The sequence below is a fragment of the Panthera pardus genome, unplaced genomic scaffold (assembly GCF_024362965.1).
Source record: "Panthera pardus isolate Hobbes unplaced genomic scaffold, ASM2436296v1 HiC_scaffold_4, whole genome shotgun sequence".
NCBI lineage: Eukaryota > Metazoa > Chordata > Mammalia > Carnivora > Felidae > Panthera > Panthera pardus.
Genome location: NW_026526969.1, coordinates 10,722,832 through 10,747,248, shown reverse-complemented (window position 1 = coordinate 10,747,248; position 24,417 = coordinate 10,722,832). Strand labels below are relative to the sequence as shown.

The 24,417-nt window shown below is 40.8% G+C and overlaps 1 protein-coding gene across 2 annotated transcripts in view; it reads right to left on the bottom strand.

Moving 5' to 3' along the window:
• BAIAP2L1 (BAR/IMD domain containing adaptor protein 2 like 1) overlaps positions 1–24,417 on the bottom strand; it is a 94,654-nt gene that overhangs the window by 41,854 nt on the left and 28,383 nt on the right. For both annotated transcript variants that reach the window (XM_019422600.2, XM_053894226.1), the window contains exon 3: positions 22,309–22,395. In XM_019422600.2, coding sequence (XP_019278145.2) covers positions 22,309–22,395 — 87 coding nt within the window. The remainder of the gene's footprint in view (positions 1–22,308; positions 22,396–24,417) is intronic.

The window sequence follows — 24,417 nt, the reverse complement described above, 5'->3', positions numbered from 1 at the left end:
AGGCGCCCCTCTCTCTCTTTTTTTAATCTACTCAACAACTGGATCTAGATGGAGAGGCTTCTATTGTGGCAGTACAGACGCTGGCTGCATCTGGAGTGTGAGCACCCAGCATCCATCTGTAGGATCCTAAGCCCCGGAAGAACAAGCTCTCTCAGCCAGGGCTGGCACCCACACAGACCAGTTTCCATCCGCAGAGCCTCCAGGAGCAAATTCCTGGCATCTTTTGTTTCCTATCACCAAGGTTTAGTAACCCTGAGGTTTGGTCTCAGAGAATCCTGAGCCATAAACAACATACCAAAAAAAGAAAGAAAAGAAAAAAAAAAACAACAAAAACCAAAACCAAGGGACATTTTTGTTTACAAAATTTTCATTCTGCCAAACAAAAAGCTATAATACCAGACTATGTGGGTTCGATTCTGGACACTTGGCAATCCAGGCTGCGAGGATTAAGTGTGCTAACAAGGGAAAGGTTCCAAGAGCAAGACGCACACTAAACACCCAATGCTAGACTCCCTTCTAGCTTCTGATTTCTGGTAAAAAGTGGGAAGGGAAGGGAAAGATAATACAGAAAGGAGGAAGTTGGTATAAACCACTTATTTTGGATGTTTGGCAATAAAAGAAGAAGGTAGCTAGAGAAAGGAACAATAAATTTTTTTCTTTTTTAAGAAAGGGAATGACAAAAAGTGTGAAGGAAGAATAAATGAAAACCAATAAACTCCATATATGAATTAATTCTTAACTTATATATAAAAATGCTTTAAAAGGAAAATATTAGTTATCTTTGCATAGAGACTTAAATCTCCATGGGAATTATCATTAGAAAACATCCTGGATATTTAAACTCAAGTCTTTTCAGTGAAGCAGAGAACAAATGCACGCCCAATATCAGAAACCAAGTCTTTCATCACCTAAGGTAATACCTAGTAGAGACATCTTCTCTGAAAATTAAACCAAATATTATGTAAATGTAGGGGAAGATTCGGGAATTAGGTGCCAGTTCTGTCATTAGGACTGATAAACTGATTCGGGAAGCAAATTAGTTTATTTCCTACTTCATTTTTGATCAGCAATTACACTAATTTAGTCCACCTGCTGTACACAAGCACTGTCAAGTCAAAGCACAGGATTTACAATGAAGGAAAAATATTCCCTGAGGTGTATTTTAATGTACTACTCTTATTTTAGCTAAAAGGATGACATTAGGGAACCTGGGTGGCTCAGTTGGTTAAGCATCTGACTTCGGCTCAGGTCATGATCGCACAGTTTGTGAGCTCGAGCCCTGCTTCTCTCCCCTCCTCACCTCTCTGCCCCTCTTGGGAGTCTCTCTCTCTCTCTGCCCTCGCTCACTTGTGCCCTCTCTCTCTCAAAAAAAAAAAAAAAAAAAAAAAAAGGACATTAACTTATTCAAGCTTATCAATTATATATCACCCAGGAATAATTTATCAATTTTGCATCCATATACAGATTACAAGCAATTGTTTTCTTTACATGTCAATGTAAAAAAACAGCATCAAAAGATTAAAAGTTTTCTACAAGCTATTAGTAAGTTAACATTAATTATTCATCTTCATTTTTTCATTGATTAGTAGATTAAGGCTAAAATACAACCATTTTGATACTAACAAAAATGAAATCAGGTGTATTATCAATAATGAATGAAACTGAAAACTAGTTATTCCTTATGGTGTCACTAATTAATTATAGGATTTTCAAGGCTAAAAAATGCTACATCTTAAGTTTTAAAAGTTCTTTAAAACTTTGAAACAGGACCCCAACACATGAAGACAAGGACAATATGTAGGTAAAGAAGGCACTAAGGGGCTATTTCAGTTCAGTATTACTGAGTAAAACCATCTTAAAAATTTTAAGTGAAGAATTTTTGGTGCACCTGGGTGGCTCAGTCGGTTAATCGTCTGACTCTTGATCTCGGCTCAGGTCATAATCTCACGGTTCATGAATTTGAGCTCGCATCGGGCTCTGTGCTGGCAGTGTGGATGGAGCCTGTTTGGATTCTCTCTCTCCCTCTCTCTCTGCCCCTCCCCTGATCGCATGCTCTCTCTCTCTCTCTCAAAATAAATAAATACACTTCAAAAAATTTAAGTGAAGAAGAAGTAAGGATTTTCATTGTTTTAAGCAACCAATTGTAATTGAACAAGTTTAAAAACAGTATAAGAAAGGCTACTGCTCCCAACTTTCAGATGGAAAGCGATTTATTCTTTTGATCTAAAACCACACACCCCAAGATGTTAGACATTGGGTAGTCTTAATATGATGAGAATTTAAGGGAGTTTACACAAAATACAGACTCCCTTTTATTAGACTGCTTACTCCACAAGAACTGAAACACAGAGAAGAGAGTAACTCTGCTTTTGCAGTTCTGATGTTGTTCTCACCTTCTCTACCTGAGAGGACAAGATGGCACACCGGCACACACTGTAAGATCCTCAAAGGTAACGGCAGCTCACACGTATTGACTGAGTTCTTCCCTTGTGTCCAGAGTTGTGCTCACTGCTGTACAGAGGTGACCTTTTCTAGTTAGTCCTCACAACCCAGAAGGGAGTACTGCTGTTACCCACACTGTTCAGAGGAGGAAACCACGGCTGTAAGAGGTTCAAGGGTTTTCCCACATTTACACAAGAACTAAAAGGTGGGAGAGCTGGAATGTGAACTCACGTCTGATCTTAAGCCTGTGCTCTCAACTACTCTGCATCCTCTCTCAGATATGCAATGAGAAACCATGTAGAAGACGAGTCACATTTTCTCTACTTGGTACCCAAGGACAGGATGATGCCCAGTGTATGTCAATTACAGGGAAAGGAATATCTACTCAACATCAGCCAGAACACTTTAATTATTAGTGTTGTCTGAAAATGGAACAGGCTACCTCTGGGGGGCTGGGCAGCATCACTTGGGTAAGGCCTGGCCTGGTTGCTTAAAGCCATTTCAGTTCATAGTGTTTGGGTCATGCAGGAAGTAAAACCAAAGTGGTGGGGCTGACTCCCCAAGGCACCCCATGAAAATCAGCTACCCCCAACTACCAAGATCCAAACACACGTGCGTACGTATACACACACGACCTACCTCCCAAACGGAGTGGTCAGTGGTATCTGCTCCATGCACCTGAACTTTGGAAACAAACTAAAAAATGTTTTAGGAGGGGAACTAGGGAGGCATACAAACAGGATTATCCATTACATATATCATCCGTAAGATGGACATGTAAATAAAGAGCCCCTCACAGGACCTGGTGAGAATCAAAGGAGAAGACAGAAACGAAGCACCTGGCATGCCGTGATCCTCAGTAATTGTTGGTTTCCTACTGAGGGAAGCCACAGGGCATGGAGTGTTAAGCATCAATGTGGTTGGGCAAGCGAAACAGGGCCCGACTTGTTCACAGGGATATAGAACTACACGTTCACACAGTGAACTCCAGACTCACATTTCCAGTTGCCGCCTTGACATTTCCACTTGCCTACTAGGCATCCCAAACCCAACACATCTAAAAGCAAACCCTGACCACCACCACCCCCGCCCCCGCCTCACCATACCCCCTTGTCCACACTTGCACAGCAAACCCCACTCTACCTTCAATCCCAGTCCAAGCCACCATTCTTTCTCACCTGGGCTGGCACAACAGCCTCCCAACCGGTCTCCCTGTTTCCACCCTCCTACACTCTATTCTTTGCACAGAAGCCAGTAAGAAGCTTTTAAAATGTTAAGTCAAACCAAGTCACACCTGAGCTCAAAACATGCAGCGGATCCCCACCCCCACCACAGATTAAAAGGCAACATGCTTATGAACACCCACCCCTATGTGACCCGGCCCCACCCTCGCACCTGCTGTACCTGTAGCCTCATCCCTTCCCACTCTCCCATCCTTCACTGAGTCTCAACCAGACTGGCTTCCACACTGTGACCAAGTTCACAAGGCCTCAGGAATTTTGTACTTGCTGGACTCCACTGGAATGGTCTCTCCAGACATCTGCCTGTGGCGCTCCCTCCTAACTGCATGTCCCTGACCACTCTCCCTAAAATGGCCCCTTTCCATCCTTTTCCTCCATCACTCGGCGCCTCGCCTTGTTACTATCTGGCATATTAGGCATGTTCGTTTACCACCCACTAGAAAGTAAGTTCCCAGAGAGCAGGGACTTCTATGTATTCTCCCCAGTGACTGCAGCAAAGCTACCAGATAGTAAATGCTCATTTATACTGTGATTTAAACGAGGAAAGAAAAACTACTATAATCCCTCGATTACTGAATATTTGGTTTTATGTGCTTTCTTTAAAAAAATTTTTTTTTAATGTTTTTATTTATTTTTGAGACACAGAGAGACAGAGTATGAGCAGGGGAGGGGCAGAGAGAGAGGAAGACACAGAATCTGAAGCAGGCTCCAGGCTCTGAGCTGTCATCACAGAGCCCGACGTGGGGCTCGAATTCATGGACTGTGAGATCATGACCTGAGCTGAAGTCGGACGCTTAACCAACTGAGCCACCCAGGAGCCCCTGTGCTTTCTTTTTTTAATGTGCTTTTCAACATACCATGCAATGACTCCCCTCCTTCCCCCCGCTGGTTAAGGGGCAATTTTTCATAACAGAAAAGAAACAAACCCTGTACTCATCCTTATATGGCAATTCTCCCCCTCGGAGTCCCTACACATGGCTCTGCCTTGGTACCAACAGAAGAAAATGTAAAGTGAAATGTAGGCAGCCATCAAAAACAATGAATAAACCGATTACTTATTAACACAAAGAAACAGAAGTGGAGTGCTAAATTTAAAAAAGCAGCGAACAAAGTAGTTTATATAGCCGCAGATTTAATTATGTACAAACATTTTAAAATAATAAAGGTAGAAAATGTGTTTATTAGGTTCATTTTTCAGTAGGTATTACATTTTTTAAAAACTTGAAGTATATTTAAATGCTCATTATAAAATGAAAGTATAATTCTAAACGTCTTAGAGGACTCATAAGTTATTTAAAATATTAACATGAAATGGGAAGTTGGGCAGGACTGAGAAAATAAAAGTGAGGTAAGATTAAAATACTTAATCACACACCCGCACACACATGGGAAAGAGACCTTAGTATGTCACAAATTCTGTTAGAAAAATGGAAGCTGCTGACTATCAGCCACGGCTCTGAGTTATAAATACCTGAGTCATCTATATATCAGCTTCACTTCACTCAAGAGTCACAGTGGGGAGACTTATTCTGGACTCTTAAGAGTCCAGTTCTGAGTTGTAAAGGGCTTGCCATTCAATTTGCTCTTTAGTCATCTTGCAGTTTTTATTTTATCTTTGAACCCATGCTCCTGAACTATTAGTCAGCATTTAATAACTCAAAATCCTTTAGCCTTACTAATTTTTAATTTCAATTTGAAATGACACAAACACAATCTGTAGGCCAGCACTCAAAATAACAAGGCTGCAACTTCAACTTGTACCCATTACACCCATGATCCTATTAGTCCTAAATTCCAGGCAAATTGAAATATATCCCTCCCCCAGTTGTTCCCCCAACCAGAAACCACCACCCTTTCTACCTCCAATGCTGACCATCATGATATTCAGCATTCCCTGACACTCAGCTTCCCTCCACTTACCCCACTCGGGTGTAATCATCTCTTCCCATGAAATCCTGTAGCCTTTGTATGTCTTACTCTCGCACTCACTCCTGTATTAAAGGTACGTATGTAGATATTTTCTTAATGTCCCTCACTATGTTGTAGATATCTTGAAGGTAGGGCCAAGTTTATGAATGCTGTAAATGATAGCCATGGTTTCAAGAGAGCCTAGAGAAACCTGATTCACATTAGACTGAAGTACCCAGTACCCTTATGAGATACTCATTTGGTTGACCAACAAACATTTCTAAGCTCATCCTAGAGTATATCTACTTCTCACATACTTGCCTCACCAGCCTTCCCCTCCAGCTGACTCTGCTAAAGGACGGGTTAGGACACCTCCCCCACCTCAGAGTCCTTCTAGACACATTGTTGTGAGCACATCTTCACAGCTCCTTTGCAGGTTTTATAGGACATGTCCCAAGGCCATTTCCTGTACTGAATCAAATTCTGGTTTCCTGTTTCTTCTTTCCACTGGGTTTAAGGAACAATGAACAGGGGATCCAAATCCTTCTGTCATGTGCCCAGTCTTCCAGATTTCAAAGACTACTTTCATAATTTGTTCCCTATGTAGAAATCCAACTTCCGTGGGGTCCTCCTTAAGGAATACAAAATCACAAATTCAGACCTAAGTACAGGGTTTTAAAAGCTGTGCTGCACCTGAGAGGTCCTAAGGCTGATGCTCCCTGAGTCTGGGGGAAGCACTCCACTCTCCATGCAATCAACACACCCCCAGCTCTACTCCTAATTAGTTGTGTGAAGGTTGACAAGTTACTTAAACTAAGCTTCTGTTTACTTGTCCATATAAAATGGGAAGAACATCCCCAACTCAGAGGACTGTTGGGAGAACCGCATGAGCCTCCTGATTTCTGAACTCTTGTTAGCACCAGCAAAATTCATTTACTGTGCTATTCATACTGAGTCGGGGCCAAATAAAACTCTTCACAAGTTACTGCAACGTTAGGAGGTAGCATGTGTGAGACGTGCTGCACAGCACAGAGCAAACTGTCTAAAATATTTCTGACCAACTGGGGTCCTAATTCAGATTTTCAGATTTCTGCTGAAAAGTTGGGAATAAAGTCGTACATGATTAGATGGTCATGATAGTGCTGCTGGGCTGCCTGCACTTTCTATGGGACTGGGAAACGTGTGCAACTAGCCTCCTGAATTAATATGTCTAGTATGTTGTTTATAGCAGGGATTTACTAGGATGCCCTGTGCTGGGAACTTCTCAGATCAGCATACTTACCTTTTTTGATTTTGGGGGATACAATACACATAACACAAATTTATCAGTGGCAATGTTTAGAATATTTACAATGCTGTACAACCATCACCACTATCCAGCTGAAAAACATTTGACCCCTCAAAAAGGAGACCCTGCCCTCATCAGCAGTCATTCCTCATCCATCTCTCCCCCAGTCCCTAGCAACCACCCATCTGCCTTCTCTTATGGATTCGCTGACTGGAAATTTCATATAAATGAAACCATGCACTCATATGTGGCCTTATCTGGCTTCTTTCACTTAGCATGTTTTCAGGGTTCACCCATGTTGTAGCACATATCAGTATTTCATTCCTTTTAATGACTAAGTGATATCCCATTATAAAGACATACTACATTTTGTTTATCCATTCCTAGGTGCTGGACATTTGGGCTGTTTCCACCTTTGGGCTATTGTGAAAAGCACTGCTAAGATTTCATGTGGGCATGTAAAGAGCTAAGGAATGGAACTGCTGGCTCACACCATAACTCTGTTAAAATTCTGAGGCAGGTTCTTTTCCAACACTGGTGCTTCCTTTTACATTCCCATCAGCAATGTACAGAGGTTGCGATTTCTCTACAGCTCTACCAACACTTGTTATTGTCAAAGTTTTTTTTAATGTTTATTTGGGGGGGGAGGGGCAGAGATAGAGGGAGACATAGAATCCAAAGCAGGCTCCAGGCTCTGAGCTGTCAGCACAGAGCCCGACGCAGGGCTCGAACTCACAGACCACGAGATCATGACCTGAGCTGAAGTCAGACGCTTAACTGATTAACTGACTGAGCCACCCAGGCACCCCTGTCTTTTAAATTATAGCTAGTCTGTTGGTTATGAAGTGCTCATTGTGGTTATGACCTGCATTTCCCTAATAGCTAATGATATCCAGTAACTTTTCATGTGCTTGTTCGCATCCTTACTTTTAATAATTTTGTTAAGTCATTTGGAACGCAAAAGAGTACCTAAGGAAGTACATTTACTCCCAAGTGGCTGAAGATCAAAAACTGTCAGAACCCCACTTGTACTAACAAGGAGTCTACCCAATCACCCACCATGGCTGTTGTTTTCCACCACGGCATCACAGTGTGCTTGGAAAGTCAAGTCCAGCTCATATCATGATTCGAACTACACCTATCATTGGCATATCCCTCGCCCTTTTACTTACCTATCCTCCTTCCTCAGCCTGTCATAGAGGCCACACCCTTTTGCTGTTGCTAGAGCCACTTTTTCTTGGCATGCTTCAAAGTCCCTTCCCTTCCTATATTTGTACATTAGAACTTAGTGAGTTTGTTTCTGACACATAACTTTGGGCCTAGCACGGTGTCATGAACATAGTAAGATAGCTCTTCCAGCATTTTTAAGAGAATGTGAATAGGCCCTATCAACAATGATGGTGGTGGTGAAGCAAAGCCCTCTGGGTCTCCTGAGCCACTGCCCCTCACTGTGACCTGTGCAGTTGCTATGGCCCCTGACCAGCTCTCCTCTGGCTATAGCTGAGAGTGTAAGAATGAGGACTCCCACACTCTCTCCATCCTGAGTTGATGGCACACACAATATCCTTTAAGGAGAAGACCAATTTGACTAATTGTGAAAATTTGGTTTAAACAAGATAATTTTCTCTTCACATACTTCAAAAATGTAACAGATCGGGCAAATATAATAAAGTTATGAAAAATAGGCAATGATGTTTCAGATGTATATTCAGGATGTGCCCACCATGCAATCAGAAAGCACTAAATGTTCAACTGACTAATCTTGGTTTGACGATTCAGCTTTTACATCTCCAGTTTTTACTAATTATAGTGCGTTTGCACACATAGTTATATCAAAGCTAAGAAAAAGAATGCTTTTCTTACAACAATTTCTATAAGCTAGTACAATTTACAATACAGAACCTCCTCTTAAAGTTTAGGAATTTATACATATGCCAATATTCCTCTGATATGGGGACTTAAATGGCAGGTGCAGGGGCACCTGGGTGGCTCAGTCAGTTAAGCGTCCAACTTCGCCTCAGGTCATGATCTCGCAGTTCAGGAGTTTGAGCTCCTCGTCAGGCTCTGTGCTGACAGCTCAGAGCCTGGAGCCTGCTTCAGATTCTGTGTCTCCCTCCCTCTGCCCCTCCTTTGCTTGTGCTCTAAGAATAAATAAACATTAAAAAAAAAACTTAAAAAAAAAGTTAAATGGCAGACGCATATGTAGACTTTATAAATTATTCATTTATAAATTATAAGCCTATCTTTCTCTACAGTTACTATAGCTTAGATCTTTCTTGCTCCCAAAGGGACAAGGACGTGTTGAGTGAATGTTTTCTACTTGAAAATTGAATGGACAAGAGTCACTTGCAAAGTCCAAAGGCATTTGTTACATGTACAATTCCAGGACAATCTTTTTTCAAATCCCAAACTGAAAATAAACAATAAAAATTAATAAAGGTCATATTATAAATACTTGTAAGCACAAAACAGAAAATCTTCATAATATCCGATGAAGAAAACACAAAATGCAGGGTCGCCTGGGTGGCTCAGGTGGTTAAGTGTTCGACTCTTAGTTTCATGTCCAGTCATCTCCTCACAGATGGTGGGTTCGAGTCCCACATCGGGCTCTGCACTGATGGTGCAGAGCCTGCTTGGGATTCTCTTTCTCTCCCTCTCTGTCTGCCCCTCCCCCACTCACACTGCCTCTCTCTCAAAATAAATAAACTTAAAAAAAAATACAAAATGCAGACGCATGAATCAGTTCAATCAGTTTCAGACTATGTGATGGTTCACTATTTAACACAACCTTTTATCTGCCAAACTATAACGAGCAGGATAACCTCGAGTGCCTTAAGATACAGCAAGTCAGAAAAAACACATCTTTGGGACACCTGGGTGGCTCAGTTAATTAAGCATCCGATTTCATTCAGTTCAGATCATGATCTCAAGGTCAGTGAGTTCGAGCCCCATGTCAGGTTCCATGCTGACAGAGCCTGGAGCCTGCCTCTGATTCTGTCTCTCTCTCTCTCTCTCTGCTCCTTCCCCACTCATACTCTCTTCTCTCTCAAAAATAAACATTAAAAAAAATTTTTTAAAAAGATATTTCAGATACTTTTTTTTATTTTTAAGACCTAAGACTGATTTTGAGTGCCAATACAAAATTATAATATTTTAAAAAATTGCATGACCTAAAAAAAAATAAATTGTATGACCTATAAGCATTCTATCAATAACAAAAGAACACCTGTGATTTTGTAGGTTCCTTAGTGATGAGGAGATAAAATCTTCTGTTTTGTACCCAATTTAAGAAACTGGGCCAAACAAATTAACAAATGATTCAAAACGTAATAGTTGACTAAACAAGAACAAGATACAGCCTAGATTTATGTAATGGTGAGCTATAAGGACCTCAAAGCAAAATTGTAAACTCTCCAAAGAAAGTCTCCTGTTATTTCTTGAGAAATAAATGAGAACAAACTTTATTTTTCCATGCTTTAAAAATGAAATGACTGATTCATACTTTCTTTTAAATATTTTGCTAAAACACTTTCTTCTGACCCTTTCTGTTTTCCTTTTCTACTTTTTCAGTATTTTCTACGTTTTTAAAAATAAACATTGTTTGATTTAGGGACAAAACTGGAAGTTTTATACATATTTCAATTTCCTCTCTTAAATGAGTACTGTTCTGGGTTGAAGTGTGTACCTAAGATAAAGATTTATGTGTGCACTACAAGTACTACAAACACACATTCTGACAATGAATTCTTCAAGTGACTTATTATTTAACAATTAAACACAATGGATTAAAATATATTTACCTGCCAATCATGACTACAGAGCTCTTCAGCTCTTTTATTCGTTCCTCCCAACAAGGCAAAGCGGTTGTGCTCTTGAGCACATACTACTGTGGCTATTAATGTATGTTAAACCCAAGCACTTAGCAGGTGGTAAGGAACTGCCTTTCAAGAAAAAAGGGTATCAAATTGCTCACACAGTCACTCAGTCTTCACACGTAAACAACTGTGTGATATTAAAGTTCTTCCACCTTCAGGGTAAGGTTCCTGGGAGGGGCCAGGTTGTAAATAGTTTAGGCCTCTTGTGGGCCAAACTTCTCTGTTGCAACCACTCAACTCTGCCATAGTAGCCTGAAAGTAGCCACAGACAATACATGAACAAGTGGGCCTGGCCAGGTTCCAATAAAATTATATTTACAAATAGGTGCTGGCTAGCCCTCTGGCTCTGGTTTGCTCACCCCTGCAGTTAAGGTACAACTAATAAAAGGTGATACTTTAGCAAAATGAATTTGAAAGAGACTTGAAAATATATGCTAATTCTTATTGTTACCTTCAAGTGGTTTAGAGCATTTATCATAAAAATGACTAAAATTTGGTATTTCCCTTGAATGATTAATATTTTACTTCTGGGGCACCTGGGTGGCTCAGTGGGTTAAGCAACTGATTTCAGCTCAGTTCATGATCTCCCTGTTCGTGGGTTCAAGGCTTGCTTTGGGCTCCCTACTGACGGGTCAGAGCCTGGAGCCTGCTTTTGATTCAGTGTCTCCCTCACGCTCTCTGCCTCTCCCCCACTCATACTCTGTCTCTCTAAAAATTAAAACATTAAAAAAATTTTTTTAAAATATTTTACTTTCAATTACAGTTGAAAAAAAAAACAATGACACATTTTCTGAGTATTCTCTACAAGAGGAGAAGAGACTATATTCATAAAGAGCCTTTCATTTTCAAGAGAAATGAGCAGGATAGGACTTTTTCAGGAGAAGGATGTGTATCCAGCAAATTTATAGAAAATTAAAAATTGCCATTATTTCTCAAGTTTCAGATAGCTACAATAACTTACAAACTTTGGAAATTTACATTAAAATATTTTCCATAAAATCTGATTCCCTTTGCCCTGCAAAACTTACACTATACCTTTGTTCATATGTATTTTTTTTTAATGCTTATTTTTGAAGAGAGAAAGCAAGAGCACACACTAGCTTGGAGGGGCAGAGAGAGAGGGAGACACAGAATTTGAAGCAGGCTCCAGGCTCTGAGCTGTCAGCACAGAACCTGACACGGGTTCAAACCCATGAACTGTGAGATCGTGACCTGAACCGAAGCCGGATGCCCAACTGACTGAGCCACCAGGCGCCCCTGTTCATATGGATTAAACAGAAAATGAAAGGGCATTTCTAGTGCTTTGCAAATTCTAAATATTTTACAAGAATTTTATCAAATGTCAGGGCACCTGGGTGGCTCAGTCGCTTAAGAGTCTGACTCTTGTTTTTGGCTCAGGTCATCATCTCACAGTTTCATGAGTTTGAGTCCGTGTTGGGCTCTGTGCTGTCTATGGAGACTGCGTGGAATTCTCCCTCTCTCTTTGCCCCTTCCACATTCACACCCTATCTCTCTCAAAATAAACAAATTTTTAAAAAGAGTTTTATCAAATGGTAAGTCATATTACATCAGTTATTTTTATTTTCTAAGAAGCAAACTATATTTTTTGAATACCTTTTAATCAGAGAAGTTCCACCATTGCTAGGCATTTCTCCTTTTCATTTTCAGTGACTTTCAGTGACAACAAAACTTTTACATCCTCCATAGGTGTTACCCCAACATAAGAACAGTAAGATAATAATAAAACCCTTATTAGAGAGAATCCTTCATGAATGAGAATCCAGAGGCACAATAATAGCAGCAGTAGAACCAGACCTTCAAGAACTCAAAATAATGGAATTACTGCATAGATAATAAAAGAAATCAAAACATAAAAACAAAACCCAAATTAAAAGTTAGTTTCCAGGGTGCCTGAGTGGCTCAGTCAGTTAAGCATACAGCTCTTGATTTCAGCTCAGGTCATGATCTCATGATTGGTAAGGCCCGCAACGACCTCGAGGAGTCTGCTTGGGATTCTCTCTCTCTCTCTCTCTCTCTCTCTCTCTCTCTCTCTCTCTCTCTGCTCCCCCCTTGCTTGCACGTGCGTGAACGTGCAGTGCATGCTCTCTCTCTCTCTCTCAAATAAACTTAAAAACAATTAATTTGCAAAATCAATAAAAAGACAACCCAATTAAAAATGGGCAAAGGATCTGAATAGATACATTTCCCAAGAAGATATGCAATAGCCAATAAGAATGTGAAAAGATGCTCAACATTGTAAGTCACTAGGGAAATGTAAATCAAAACCCAAGTGAGATATTACTTCACACTCACTAGGACGGCTATCATCAAAAAGACAGTAAGTGTTGACAGGGATGTAGAGAAATCAGAACTCTCACACACTGCTTATGGGAATGTAAAATGGTGCATTAATTTTGAAAAGCAGCTTGGCACCTCTTCAAGAAAAGTTAAATTTAGAGTTATCATAATATGAGCCAGGAATTACACTAAGTGTACACCAATGAGAAAGAAAAAGATAATACATACACACAAAATTTGTACACAAATGTTCATAGTAGCATTATTTCTAATAGTTTAAGGTAGAAACAACCCAACTGTCCATCAACTGATAAATGGATAAACAAAACATTGTATATCTATATAATATCATCCCATCCATAAATAGAAAGTACTCACACATGCTATAATGTGAATGAATCTTGAAATTATACTAAGTGAAAGAAAGTAGTCTCAAAAGATGACATATGGTAGGATTCCATTTATATGAAACTGTTCGATATAACCAAATCTGTAGAGATAAAATATATTAATCATTTCCTATGGCTGGAGTTGAGGGTAAATGGAAAGTTGACTGCTAATGGTACAGGATTTCTTTTTGGGGTGATGAAAATATTCTAAAGTTAACTATGGTGGTAATTTAAAACTTTGTAACTATACTAAAATCCACTGAACTGTGCACACTATAAATGGATGGACTGTATTCTATGTTAATTATATCTCAATAAAGCAGTTATAAAAAATATGACAAAAGTTAATTTGCAGATTTCAAAAAAAACGAAATAGAACTTAATACTGATGAAAAATAGTCACTGAAAGTGAAAACTCAATGGAACCAATTAGAAAATAAAAATTTTAAAGCCATTTAAAAGAGCAAAACACACCATAAATATCTAATAATGCATATATAAAAATGTGTGCAAGACTTCTACAATTAAAAACAAAAAACAGTGACAGAAATTAAAGAAGCCCAAAGTAAATTTTTAAAAACTGCCATATTCGTGGATTAGAAATTCAGTATTGCTAAGATATCAATCCTTCCTAAATCTATCTACAGAGTCAATCTGTAGTCCAAATTCTAGGAGATTGTTTTTTCGTGGAACTTGACAAGCTGATTCTAAAATATATGTAAATGCAAAAGTCCAACAACAGCCAAGATGCCCTTGAGTAAGAGCGTCGATTTGTTCTATCTGAGGTCTACTTCTAGCTATCAGGATGCATTCTAAAGTCACAGAGATGAAGACAGTGTGGCATTCGGGCAGCAAAGTGCAGGAGATGTGTTGCCTCCTTGTTTCCCTGGTGAGAAACCCATGTGACATGTTACAAAAATGGATAATTTAAAGTGGAAGTGCAGCAAAGAAATGAAAAACAGTAACAACAAAGTAAACGGAGTTCGAGAAGTAACTGCCTATGGGCATGTGGACACCGTGGCCCTTGGAGAGACCCTGGACGTGCAGCCACAAGAACTGGGTGAAGCCTGAACTTACAACATAACCGAGCAAAGTGATTGTGACGAAAAATAAAATGAAGAGGTTTCAGAGAAAGCAATGACAGCAGAAAACTGCACGTTAAAAGAACTCTAGAGGGTATCTGGTCACATTGAAGTCACAAAGGATAAAATATTGGAAGTTGATACAGGGTTAGGAAGGAGCAGGACAATCCATAAAAGCTTAGAGAAGATGTCTACTCTGTATCTTGAGTTACAGGGGAAGGAGACAAGTGCCATTGAGACCACCCAATTTTTTTACAATAAAAATGCTTCCATTGTCAGTGTTTCTAATACTTTAAATTAATGTGTACAACATAAATACTAGTTTAACTCTTTTTTCCACTTCCCTATACATTTGTAACTGAGAATAAGAGAATTTTGAGGATTTTTGACAATTTTGTTTTCTTTTTTTTCCCTTTTTTTTAGAGAGAGAGCGAGAGACCACGTGCACAAGCAAAGGAGAGGGGCAGAGGGAGAGAGAGAACTTAAATAGGAACCTTGTTCAGCATGAAGCCCAACACAGGGCTTGATCCCAACAACCCTGGAATCATGACCTGAGCTAAAATCAAGAGTCAGACACTCAACTGAGTCACTCAGGTGCTCCTTGACAAACGTTTTTCAAGGTCATGGCACAATCATATTTTCCCTGCTGATGATTAAGATGGCTTTCAATAGTTTTAACTTGCATGGTCATTTTTGTGGTCCTGCACTGCTGTGCAAAATGGGGACACCTGTATGTAAAATTAATGAATTAAATGTATCAGTTCAGAAATTAGAAAAAGAATAACAGGGGTGCCTGGGTGGCTCAGTCGGTTGGGCATCCGACTTCAGCTCAGGCCACGATCTCACGGTCCATGAGTTTGAGCCCCGCGTCAGGCTCTGTGCTGGCAGCTCGGAGCCTGGAGCCTGCTTCAGATTCTATGTCTCCCTCTCTCTCTGCCCTTGCTCTGCTCATACTCTGTCTCTCAAAAAGTGAATAAATGTTAAAAAATATATATATATTAAAAAAAAAGAAAAGAAAAAGAATAACAGAGTCATCCTAAAGACAGCATAAAGAAGAAAAGAAAAAGCAGAAATTCATAAAATAGGAAACAAAGATACAATGGAGAGAACTGAAAAACTGGTTCATGAATAATCAGGAATAATCAAGGAAATGCATATTCTTGCAAACTTACATTACCTATTCTACAGGATAATGTCAATGAAAAAAAACCTATACTCTTCTTGAGTTCTCAAATATGTGTGAATATATGAAGTGGCAACAGAGAAGCATCTTTCTGGTCTTTGAAACTACAGAATCTAGGAGGTACATTATCTCATTTCATCTTCCGACAACTCAAGAGATGTTGCCATCATCCCCTGTAGGCATGCCAACCTGCTCATAGTCACGAAGTGTTGCCCAAAGTAATACGAATTGATAGCAGCAAGGTAACAATATAAACTTTACTGAGCATCTCTTAGGTGTTGGGTAATAAGCTACCTGCCAGGGTCTCAAGGGAAGATACAATCTGGCCTGGCTTCCACATCCTAGGTAACTGGATCTTTCCTGTGCTTCGGCTGGGGTGGGAGGAAGCTCTATGACCCACGAAGCACCGATGCCACCTACCATGCACCCTAGGGATCACCAACTCTACAACCCCTGTTCTATCTTGCCTGGCTGCAGAGCACATAGCTAGGGACACAGGACCCAATGTGGCTGCCCATGGAGGTTCTCTCTCACCTCCACGCAGAAATGACCACCAAGTTTACCCTTTAGGGCCTATCAGTCACATCAAGGAAACACTGGGTTACTGGGTTTTCAAGCAGGAAAAACTCATCCATGAGGCTCCTGAGGATGAGATGAGGCAATGTAAGAATAAGAAGCAAGTGGCACACAGCAGGCACTTAACTGAGATCTGAGTTTCTATACAAAGCACAGCAGTACAAGCGCAAGTCAGGCAACACTTGTGAGAAGAGCCATATATAATATATTGTATAACACCTATCGCGCGCACACACACACACACACACACACACACACACACACACACAGTTAACTGCTCTGTAATTTCCATCCTTCCTAATCCCATAATGTAATACCTGGCATTTATGGTCAGCACCCCAGTGAAACCACCATTTCCGAGGGGGCCGGTGGCCTCTGCAGATTGAAAAGGTCCCCATCATGGGGTTCCCATTTCCTTTCTTTTCAGTGGCCCCTTCTTGGCTGGCTCTTTCCAGTCCCCTCTGCCTTAGTAAGGCACAGTGTAAGCAGAACAGAGGTGAAGAACTCAGATTCTAAAGTTGGACCATCTGTTATCCACTGTGATCTAGGGCACACCTTTCACTTCTAGGTCTTACCTAAAAGTGGAAGTGCCTACACCCAACTCATAGGACTGTGTAGAGAATGAGATGAAATAACACCCGTCAGGGGCTGCACCCTGTGTCTGGCAAGCCAGTCCTTGATGTTTGCTGTGAGGCATGCTATAGAAGAGCATACTCACAGGAAGAAAAGACTAGAAAAGAGTATAGTGGTGACAAAGCGGGTGTATTAGAGTGGTAAAATTACAGGTGATTTTTTTTTCCTCTAGTCACCCAGTTTTCAAAAATAAAGTGTGAGGTCATGCAGACAATTGAACAGAGAGAAAAGGAAGGAGAGAGAAGCAGAGGCAGAGAAAATGCATCAAAGAGTTCATGATTACAAGACACTGTAAAGGCTGAAAAGAAAAAGGGCAGAAAAACAGAAACTACCCCCATATCCTTAACCTTCCTCTGTGCTTGGAGTCCCACTTCCCAAATAGGAATAGAAGGCTGTGGGAAGGAAGACTGTGGTTTTCAGGAGAAAAAGCAAGTATCCAGGAAAAACAACAATCATAAAGTTTGAAGCATATACATGATAGTGAAACATCCCACGTGGGAGAAAGACATTACCCGAACCAGAGACACTCACAGAATGCAGAAGCACTACGCAGTCTGAGGCACAGAGAAAGTGAGGACATTTGTGTAAGTCTTTTCCTTTCACTGAAAGTTGTTGAAACAAGACCTTTGATACCAGAACTGCCAGACATGGTGGTATCATCAGGTGTCCCCCCCCTGACAGCTCTGTCCTCTCCCCCTCAGAGGTATTCCTTAGCTAATGGTGCTGGGGAAAGCTCTCTGGCTGCAGAGTCATGGGACATGAGAGGGTGTGTGTGCTGGGGCTCCCAGGGAAAGATTTCCTTCTTTGTAAAGGGCACAGCTTAGAAGAAATTCTTCTTCCTGCTTTTGGATACAATGGGAGGAAGGAGGATGTGATGTGTAAGACTAGCGATGGCAGCCATCTTGGTACCATGAGGAGTTGAACTTGAGGGTAAGTAGAAAGAAAAGAAACCTGAGTTCTCAGTAATGATTGCTTAAACAGGAACCTGCTACTCCTGGCCTTTTTATGTGGGATAATAAACATCCTTAATGTTTAAACCACTATTAACTGGTTATTTGGTACTTTTAGGCAAAAGCATCTTAAAATTATTCATATAGCATTTGGTGAGGTGATGTGCTCAGAGGGATATCTAAATGAAAAAACCCATAGACAAAAATCAGGAATGGCAATGCTACAGCTTGGTCTTAATAGGTGCCAATCCAAATGATAAAAGTTAAAAAGCTAATCAACTTTCTCCTCCAGGTTTTAGCTCCTTTTTTTCCCCCCTAAAGTGAGACAAGAGACTGAAATGCTCAGTTCTGCCACTCTAACTAATACTCATAATGCATTTGGCCAAGTTTTCCAAGTAGACTCCTCACAGCAAATTTCTATGAATTAGGTAAATATTTTACTGAAAGGATATTTTCTTCACCCACCTCCCAAAGTACAAAAACATCAGAATAGAACAGAAATTTCACGTAAAAAAATTATGTGTATACACACACACACACAAAATGAGAAAGACTGTATATTCTATAGCAACATTAATAAATATTTTAATTCAGGAACACTCAGGTGGCTCAGTCAGTTAAGCTTCCAACTTCAGCTCAGGTCATGATCTTGTGGTGAGTTCAAGTCCCACATTGGGCTCTCTGCTGTCAGCACAGAGCCTGCTTTGGATCCTGTTTCCCTCTCTCTCTGTCCCTCCCCAGCTCATACGCACACACACGTGGGTGCACACTCTCTCAAAAATAAACATTAAAAAATATTTTTTAACTCAACATTAAACTGAAACCTACTCTTGCAATCTAAGTTTTAGAAATGGTAAGAATTCAAAGCACCTGGGTGGCTGTCAGTTGAGCATCTGACTCTTGATTCTGGCTCAGGTCATGATCCCAGGGTTGTGGGATCAAACCCCGTGTCAAGCGTCATGCTGAGCACAAAGCCTGCTTAAGATTCTCTCTCTCACACTCCTTCTGCCCCTCTCCTCCACTCAAAAAAAATTTTTTTAGGGGCACCTGGGTGGCTCACTCGGTTAAGCGTCCGACTTCGGCTCAGGTCATGATCTCAGTTTGTGGGTTAGAGCCCCGCGTCGGGCTCTGTGCTGACAGCTAGGAGCCTGAAGCCTGCTTCTGATTCTGTGTCTCCCTCTTTCTCTCTCTGCCCCTCCCCTGCTCATGCTCTGTCTCTGTCTCTCAAAAATAAATAAATGTAAAAAAAAAAACCTTTTTAAAAATTTTAAATGTTAAAAAAAATAAACAGTAATAATTTTTCAGCATCCCATTCATTTCTTTCCCAAGCAAAATTTTTAAACTGAAAATTTTATTTTTTTTAATGTTTATTTATTTATTTATTTATTTATTTATATTTTTATTTTTTTTCAACGTTTTTTATTTATTTTTGGGACAGAGAGAGACAGAGCATGAACGGGGGAGGGGCAGAGAGAGAGGGAGACACAGAATCGGAAACAGGCTCCAGGCTCCGAGCCATCAGCCCAGAGCCTAACGCGGGGCTCGAACTCACGGACCGCGAGATCGTGACCTGGCTGAAGTCGGACGCTTAACCGACTGCGCCACCCAGGTGCCCCATATTTATTTATTTATTTTTGAGAGAGAGCACATGTGCATGTGAGTGGAGGAGGGGCAGAGGGAGAGGGAGAGGGAGAGGGAGCGGGAGCGAGGGAGGGAGGGAGGGAGGGAGGATCTGAAGCAGGCTCTGTGCTGACAGCAGCGAGTCCCATGTGGGGCTTGAACTCACAAACCATGAGATGCTGAGACCTGAGCTGAATTCGATGCTCAACCGACTGAGCCACCCAGGTACCCCTATTTATTTACTTATTTTTAAATGTTTATTTCTTTTTGACAGCGAGTGAACAGGGGAGGGGCAGAGAGAGAGGGAGACCGAGGATCCCGAAGTGGGCTTTGCACTGACAGCAGAGAGCCCAACGTGGAGCTTGAACTCACGAGCCATGAGATCATGACCTGCGCTGAAGTCGGATGCTTAACTGACTGAGCTACCCAGGTGTCCCTAAATTGAAAGATTTTAAACTATAGGATTTGGAGGTGGAGGGAGAGGGAAGATCAGGGGAAAGGGGGAAAGGAATGAAAATTCTGAAATGATTCATGATCTTCACATATGAAACACCCCTTCAGTTTTATCAGATGGAATTTATAAATGTTTTGTAATAAAGTTATGAATACCAACACCAAAAGTCAGCAATAAGACAATAAAGCCTTCTTGAAAAATGAGGAAAATATAATCCACTTTTGGTCTCTTTTTCCTGTGAACTGTTCATTACTCTTTCAAACAGAGAATTTAAACACATATAGGGCAATATTTTAGTCTAAACTTTAACAAAATGAAAAACTAAGCAAATCACAGGAAGTCAGTATTAGGCCTCCAAAAGCAACTCTTGCTAGGGTAGTACTTTATCATGAAATTGCTGTAGATGAGCAGAAAATTACTAACTATATGAGATGGTGAATATAAGCAAAAAGACAACTTGAGACAAAAATAAAACACAGAAGTTATTTCCATTCCCTCTGAATCAAATACATATCCACATGAAAGAAAATTTCACCACTGCAACATATTTTCCTTATTGAAACTGAAGAAGGTTTCAGCCTGTGTTTGCAACAACACGGTTGCTGTGGAAATAGCTGATTCAACATTATGAACTCGCAGCTGAATAAAGTAAGGTGTGGAACAGAAATCTTATTTAAACAGTGGCAAGAACCATAAAACATTAAAAAGGCAAACTGAATGACGGTGAATCAGCACCATATGGTTTAATGTAAGGGTCACACATTTTCCCTTTGGGCCTGACACAAATAGGATGTGTCTTTTTAATTTAGTCCTATTTTTGGAACCCTCTAATCATCACCATCATCCCTCAAATGTCCTAAGTTTTACTATCTGCTTCTGACTGCACGACGCACCGTGTATTTTATGAAACTGACTCTGTTGAAGACAGAGTTTCTGTAGTTCCTACCTCACCAGAACACACACAAGTTATGCCACCAACAAAGCACACGTCAGGGCTTTGAAAATTTTCTGCCTGTACCTGATTCTATTAAATACAGCAGCACGGACTTCATCATCACACGACATCACTTCAGGCTTAGGTTTCAAGACCCTTTACAAACTCTTCAAGAACGGAAGTTGTGAGAGAATGTTACTGGGCACCCAAATCCACTTCACACCCTGTAACCCAGCCCGCACCCCCAGCACTGTTATCACACCTGGAATTTGTTCTTCCGCTTTTATGGGTCAGGTAAGAGTTCTCCAAGCCATCTTGAAAACCCTTACGACACTTTATACAGAAATGATGTGAATTATTTTAACCCTAAAATATATGTTCTACATGCAGCCCCCGCCTCTGCCTCCCCTTTCTACAGAAACACACTTTTTTTTCAACTTTTTTTTTTTCTTTTATTTATTTTTGGGACAGAGAGAGAGACAGAGCATGAACGGGGGAAGGGCAGAGAGAGAGGGAGACACAGAATCGGAAACAGGCTCCAGGCTCCGAGCCATCAGCCCAGAGCCTGACGCGGGGCTCGAACTCACGGACCGCGAGATCGTGACCTGGCTGAAGTCGGACGCTTAACCGACTGCGCCACCCAGGCGCCCCAGAAACACACTTTTAAATACACACACTTTACCAATATTTTCCTCTGCTTTTCTGAACCTTTCAAATCATAACAAGCATTTTGAAACCAGAAATCTTATCCTTTGTAAAATAAAAAGAATCAACAAATTTTAAAAATAATGGTTATGTGTGGGGCTATTAAGAAAAGGAAAAACAGCGACTGTTCCACCCTTAGGAGAGGACGCAGTGAACGGACTCTGTAAACAGAAACCCAGATTCCCTCTGCAGTTGGCACTGCTGAGGGTGTGGCTGCCCTCCGAGTGTGCACAGGAGATCAATTCATACCAGCAAAACCGGAAAAATCACAACTGAGAGCAACTGTGGAAGCAGCGAGAGCCAAGAGCAGGACGTAAAGGAGTCTGCTTTCTGCTAGGTGAGTCACAGGAAACTTTCCTGCCAGAGTCGGGAGGCCCGCCGTGCCCATCTCCTTCAGTTAAGAATGTAGGTCAAAACTCCCTGGGTTTCATGCTCCAGGGATCCGAGGGGAAGGGCTAGGGCCCAAGTTTAGAGGCAGAAGCCCAGTTCCTAGGGAGCAGGGAGGTCAGCCACTGGCCTTGGCCTGCCTTCTAACTAAGCCTCCACTTTCAGCAGACTACAGGGAACTCCATCATTCCAGAAGTGAACAACACACGGGTGTACTGGGCTAGCCCTTCTTACTATTCTGGATTTGGGCCACCTTGTGTATTCTTACGAGGGCTCACAGGATGAAAGGCTCACAGGATGAACCAGCTCAACTTGTGTTTGTATATAATGACGGTCAGCTCACCCAGCTCTGTTGACACAGGGGACCCGGTGGCAATCTCACCAATCTTGGCCACTCCATCGTAGTAGGCTTTTCCCGCAAGGATCATAGCTAGACAGGGAAGGTGACACACAAAATCATCACTTACACAAGGAAAAGAGGAAGTGCACGGAGGTTTGCTTCCAAATATCCCTCAGTCCCTTCTGGGTGCAGAAAGGTTTGGGCTGTGCCAAGGGTGGCTCTCGGAGGGCAGGGCTTGTGCCTGATAGCTGTGACGTCCCTCCAGTGCACTTTCGGAGGCCCCCGCCCAATGGAAAGCTCCACAGGATCCTCACCTTGGACCAGCCCTGGCATAGCTGAATCCAGAAAAGGCCCTGCCTTCTGATGCCAGTTCCAGAGGGGATATGTTTCCAACATCAAATTAGGGCTGGAAACATATCCGCTCCAGCAAGAGAGCTTTTCTCAGCTGGTTATTCTACAGCTACACAGGTCTGCAACATTATTAGTTGAAAGAACTTGCATGGGGTGGCCCAGGAACCTGGCCTTTCAATGGCACTTTTACTTTTCTATTGAAAAACTTATTCTGAGCCACAAACAATAAAATAATTGTTGTTAGGGGGGAAAGGTATGAAATTTAAAATACATTATTTTAATCACTCCAAAAACACAACAGAATTCTCTGAAAAATAATTGAATGTTCTATCAACTCCCCACTACCTTTTTGGCAGAAACAAGGAAAACTTCTATTGCTATATCAATTGGATTCTATTTCTCTTAAAAATAGTATTTCTCTTTTCAAATTGATTCTGAAGACTAAATTATAAGGTGTAGAAATCTGTTTTTGATTTTTATTTTTCCTTCCTTTCTTTTTCTTTAGGAAAGGGAGTCAGGGGCAAGACAGACCTGGGTCTGCATTCTGCCTTTACTTCTAATGACACGACCTCCCTGGGCAAGGTCACTATCCTTTCTGAAACAAAGGAGGGTCATCTATAAAATGCCCTAAGAGCACAAGCATGGAAGCTGCTAATATGATTTCCTTCCTTCACTTTCCAACAAGCTAGGTTTGGTAAGACTGATAGTGTACAACAAGCAAGCTTTTTAACAACACCTAGCCTATTTAGTGTGGTTTTGAAGAAAACAATTTATTTTGCTTTACTCAAAGGCTAACTCTGAAGAATACAAAATTTTAGAACTAAAAGAGCCCTTAGGAATCTCTAAGATTCCTTTCCTTTTTACTGTGAAGAAAACCAGAGGCCATACCAAGTGCTTTGCCCCAATTTATAATGGGTATTGTTTTACAACAGTGGGTTAAAAAAGATATCTCAAGCATAAAAAGTAGTGGGGAGAAGGTAGGGGGTGCCACAGAACAAATTATGTACAAGTCTAGCTGAGGATATTACTGGCCAAAAAAGTAACATTTTCATGGCAAATTCATCTATTTCTTGTAGAGTTGAAAAAAAATGTAAAAGTTACAGCTTTTACTAATATGTATACAAGTTTAAGAAATGTAACGCTCCATTATACAGTTATTTCATAAGACTGAGGATAACCTTAAAGTATAATAGTAAAAAAGAACAATAACAAGTAGCATTTATATGGACTTTCCAAGCCTTACTTAAGTTTACCTATCCAAGAATATTAAGACATGGGTCAGTGATGTTATCACCCTGTTTCATGAAGGAGAGTGGAGTGAAGATATGCTGGGACGTGCCCAAGGTCAATGGCAAATCAGAGGCAGTGCACATAACTCCAACTAAGGTAGTTTACTTCCTCAGTTCTAAATTACCGTGCTTTTCGCGAATCTTTGGTCTCAGCTAGAACTGAAAAAGAGAGGACTCTACCTAAAAACAAGGTTTGTAGCCAATAAACTGGCAAGTTAATAGGTGCAACTTTTAATAAGAAGATTTTAAGTTGTACGATACTGATAAGCTGAAAAGCAGATCAGTGAGAGAATGACATATATGCACAATGCATAAAAAAAATTTTCGGTTTGCATCCACACATGAAATTGAAATTTTTTGTTAACTGTTGACTTATGTTTAAAACTATTTAACCTCAGAATGGTAAAATATTCTTGCTTTAATAATAAAGTTGAATTAACTTTAAAAACTATATAATTTATCCAGAACTTAA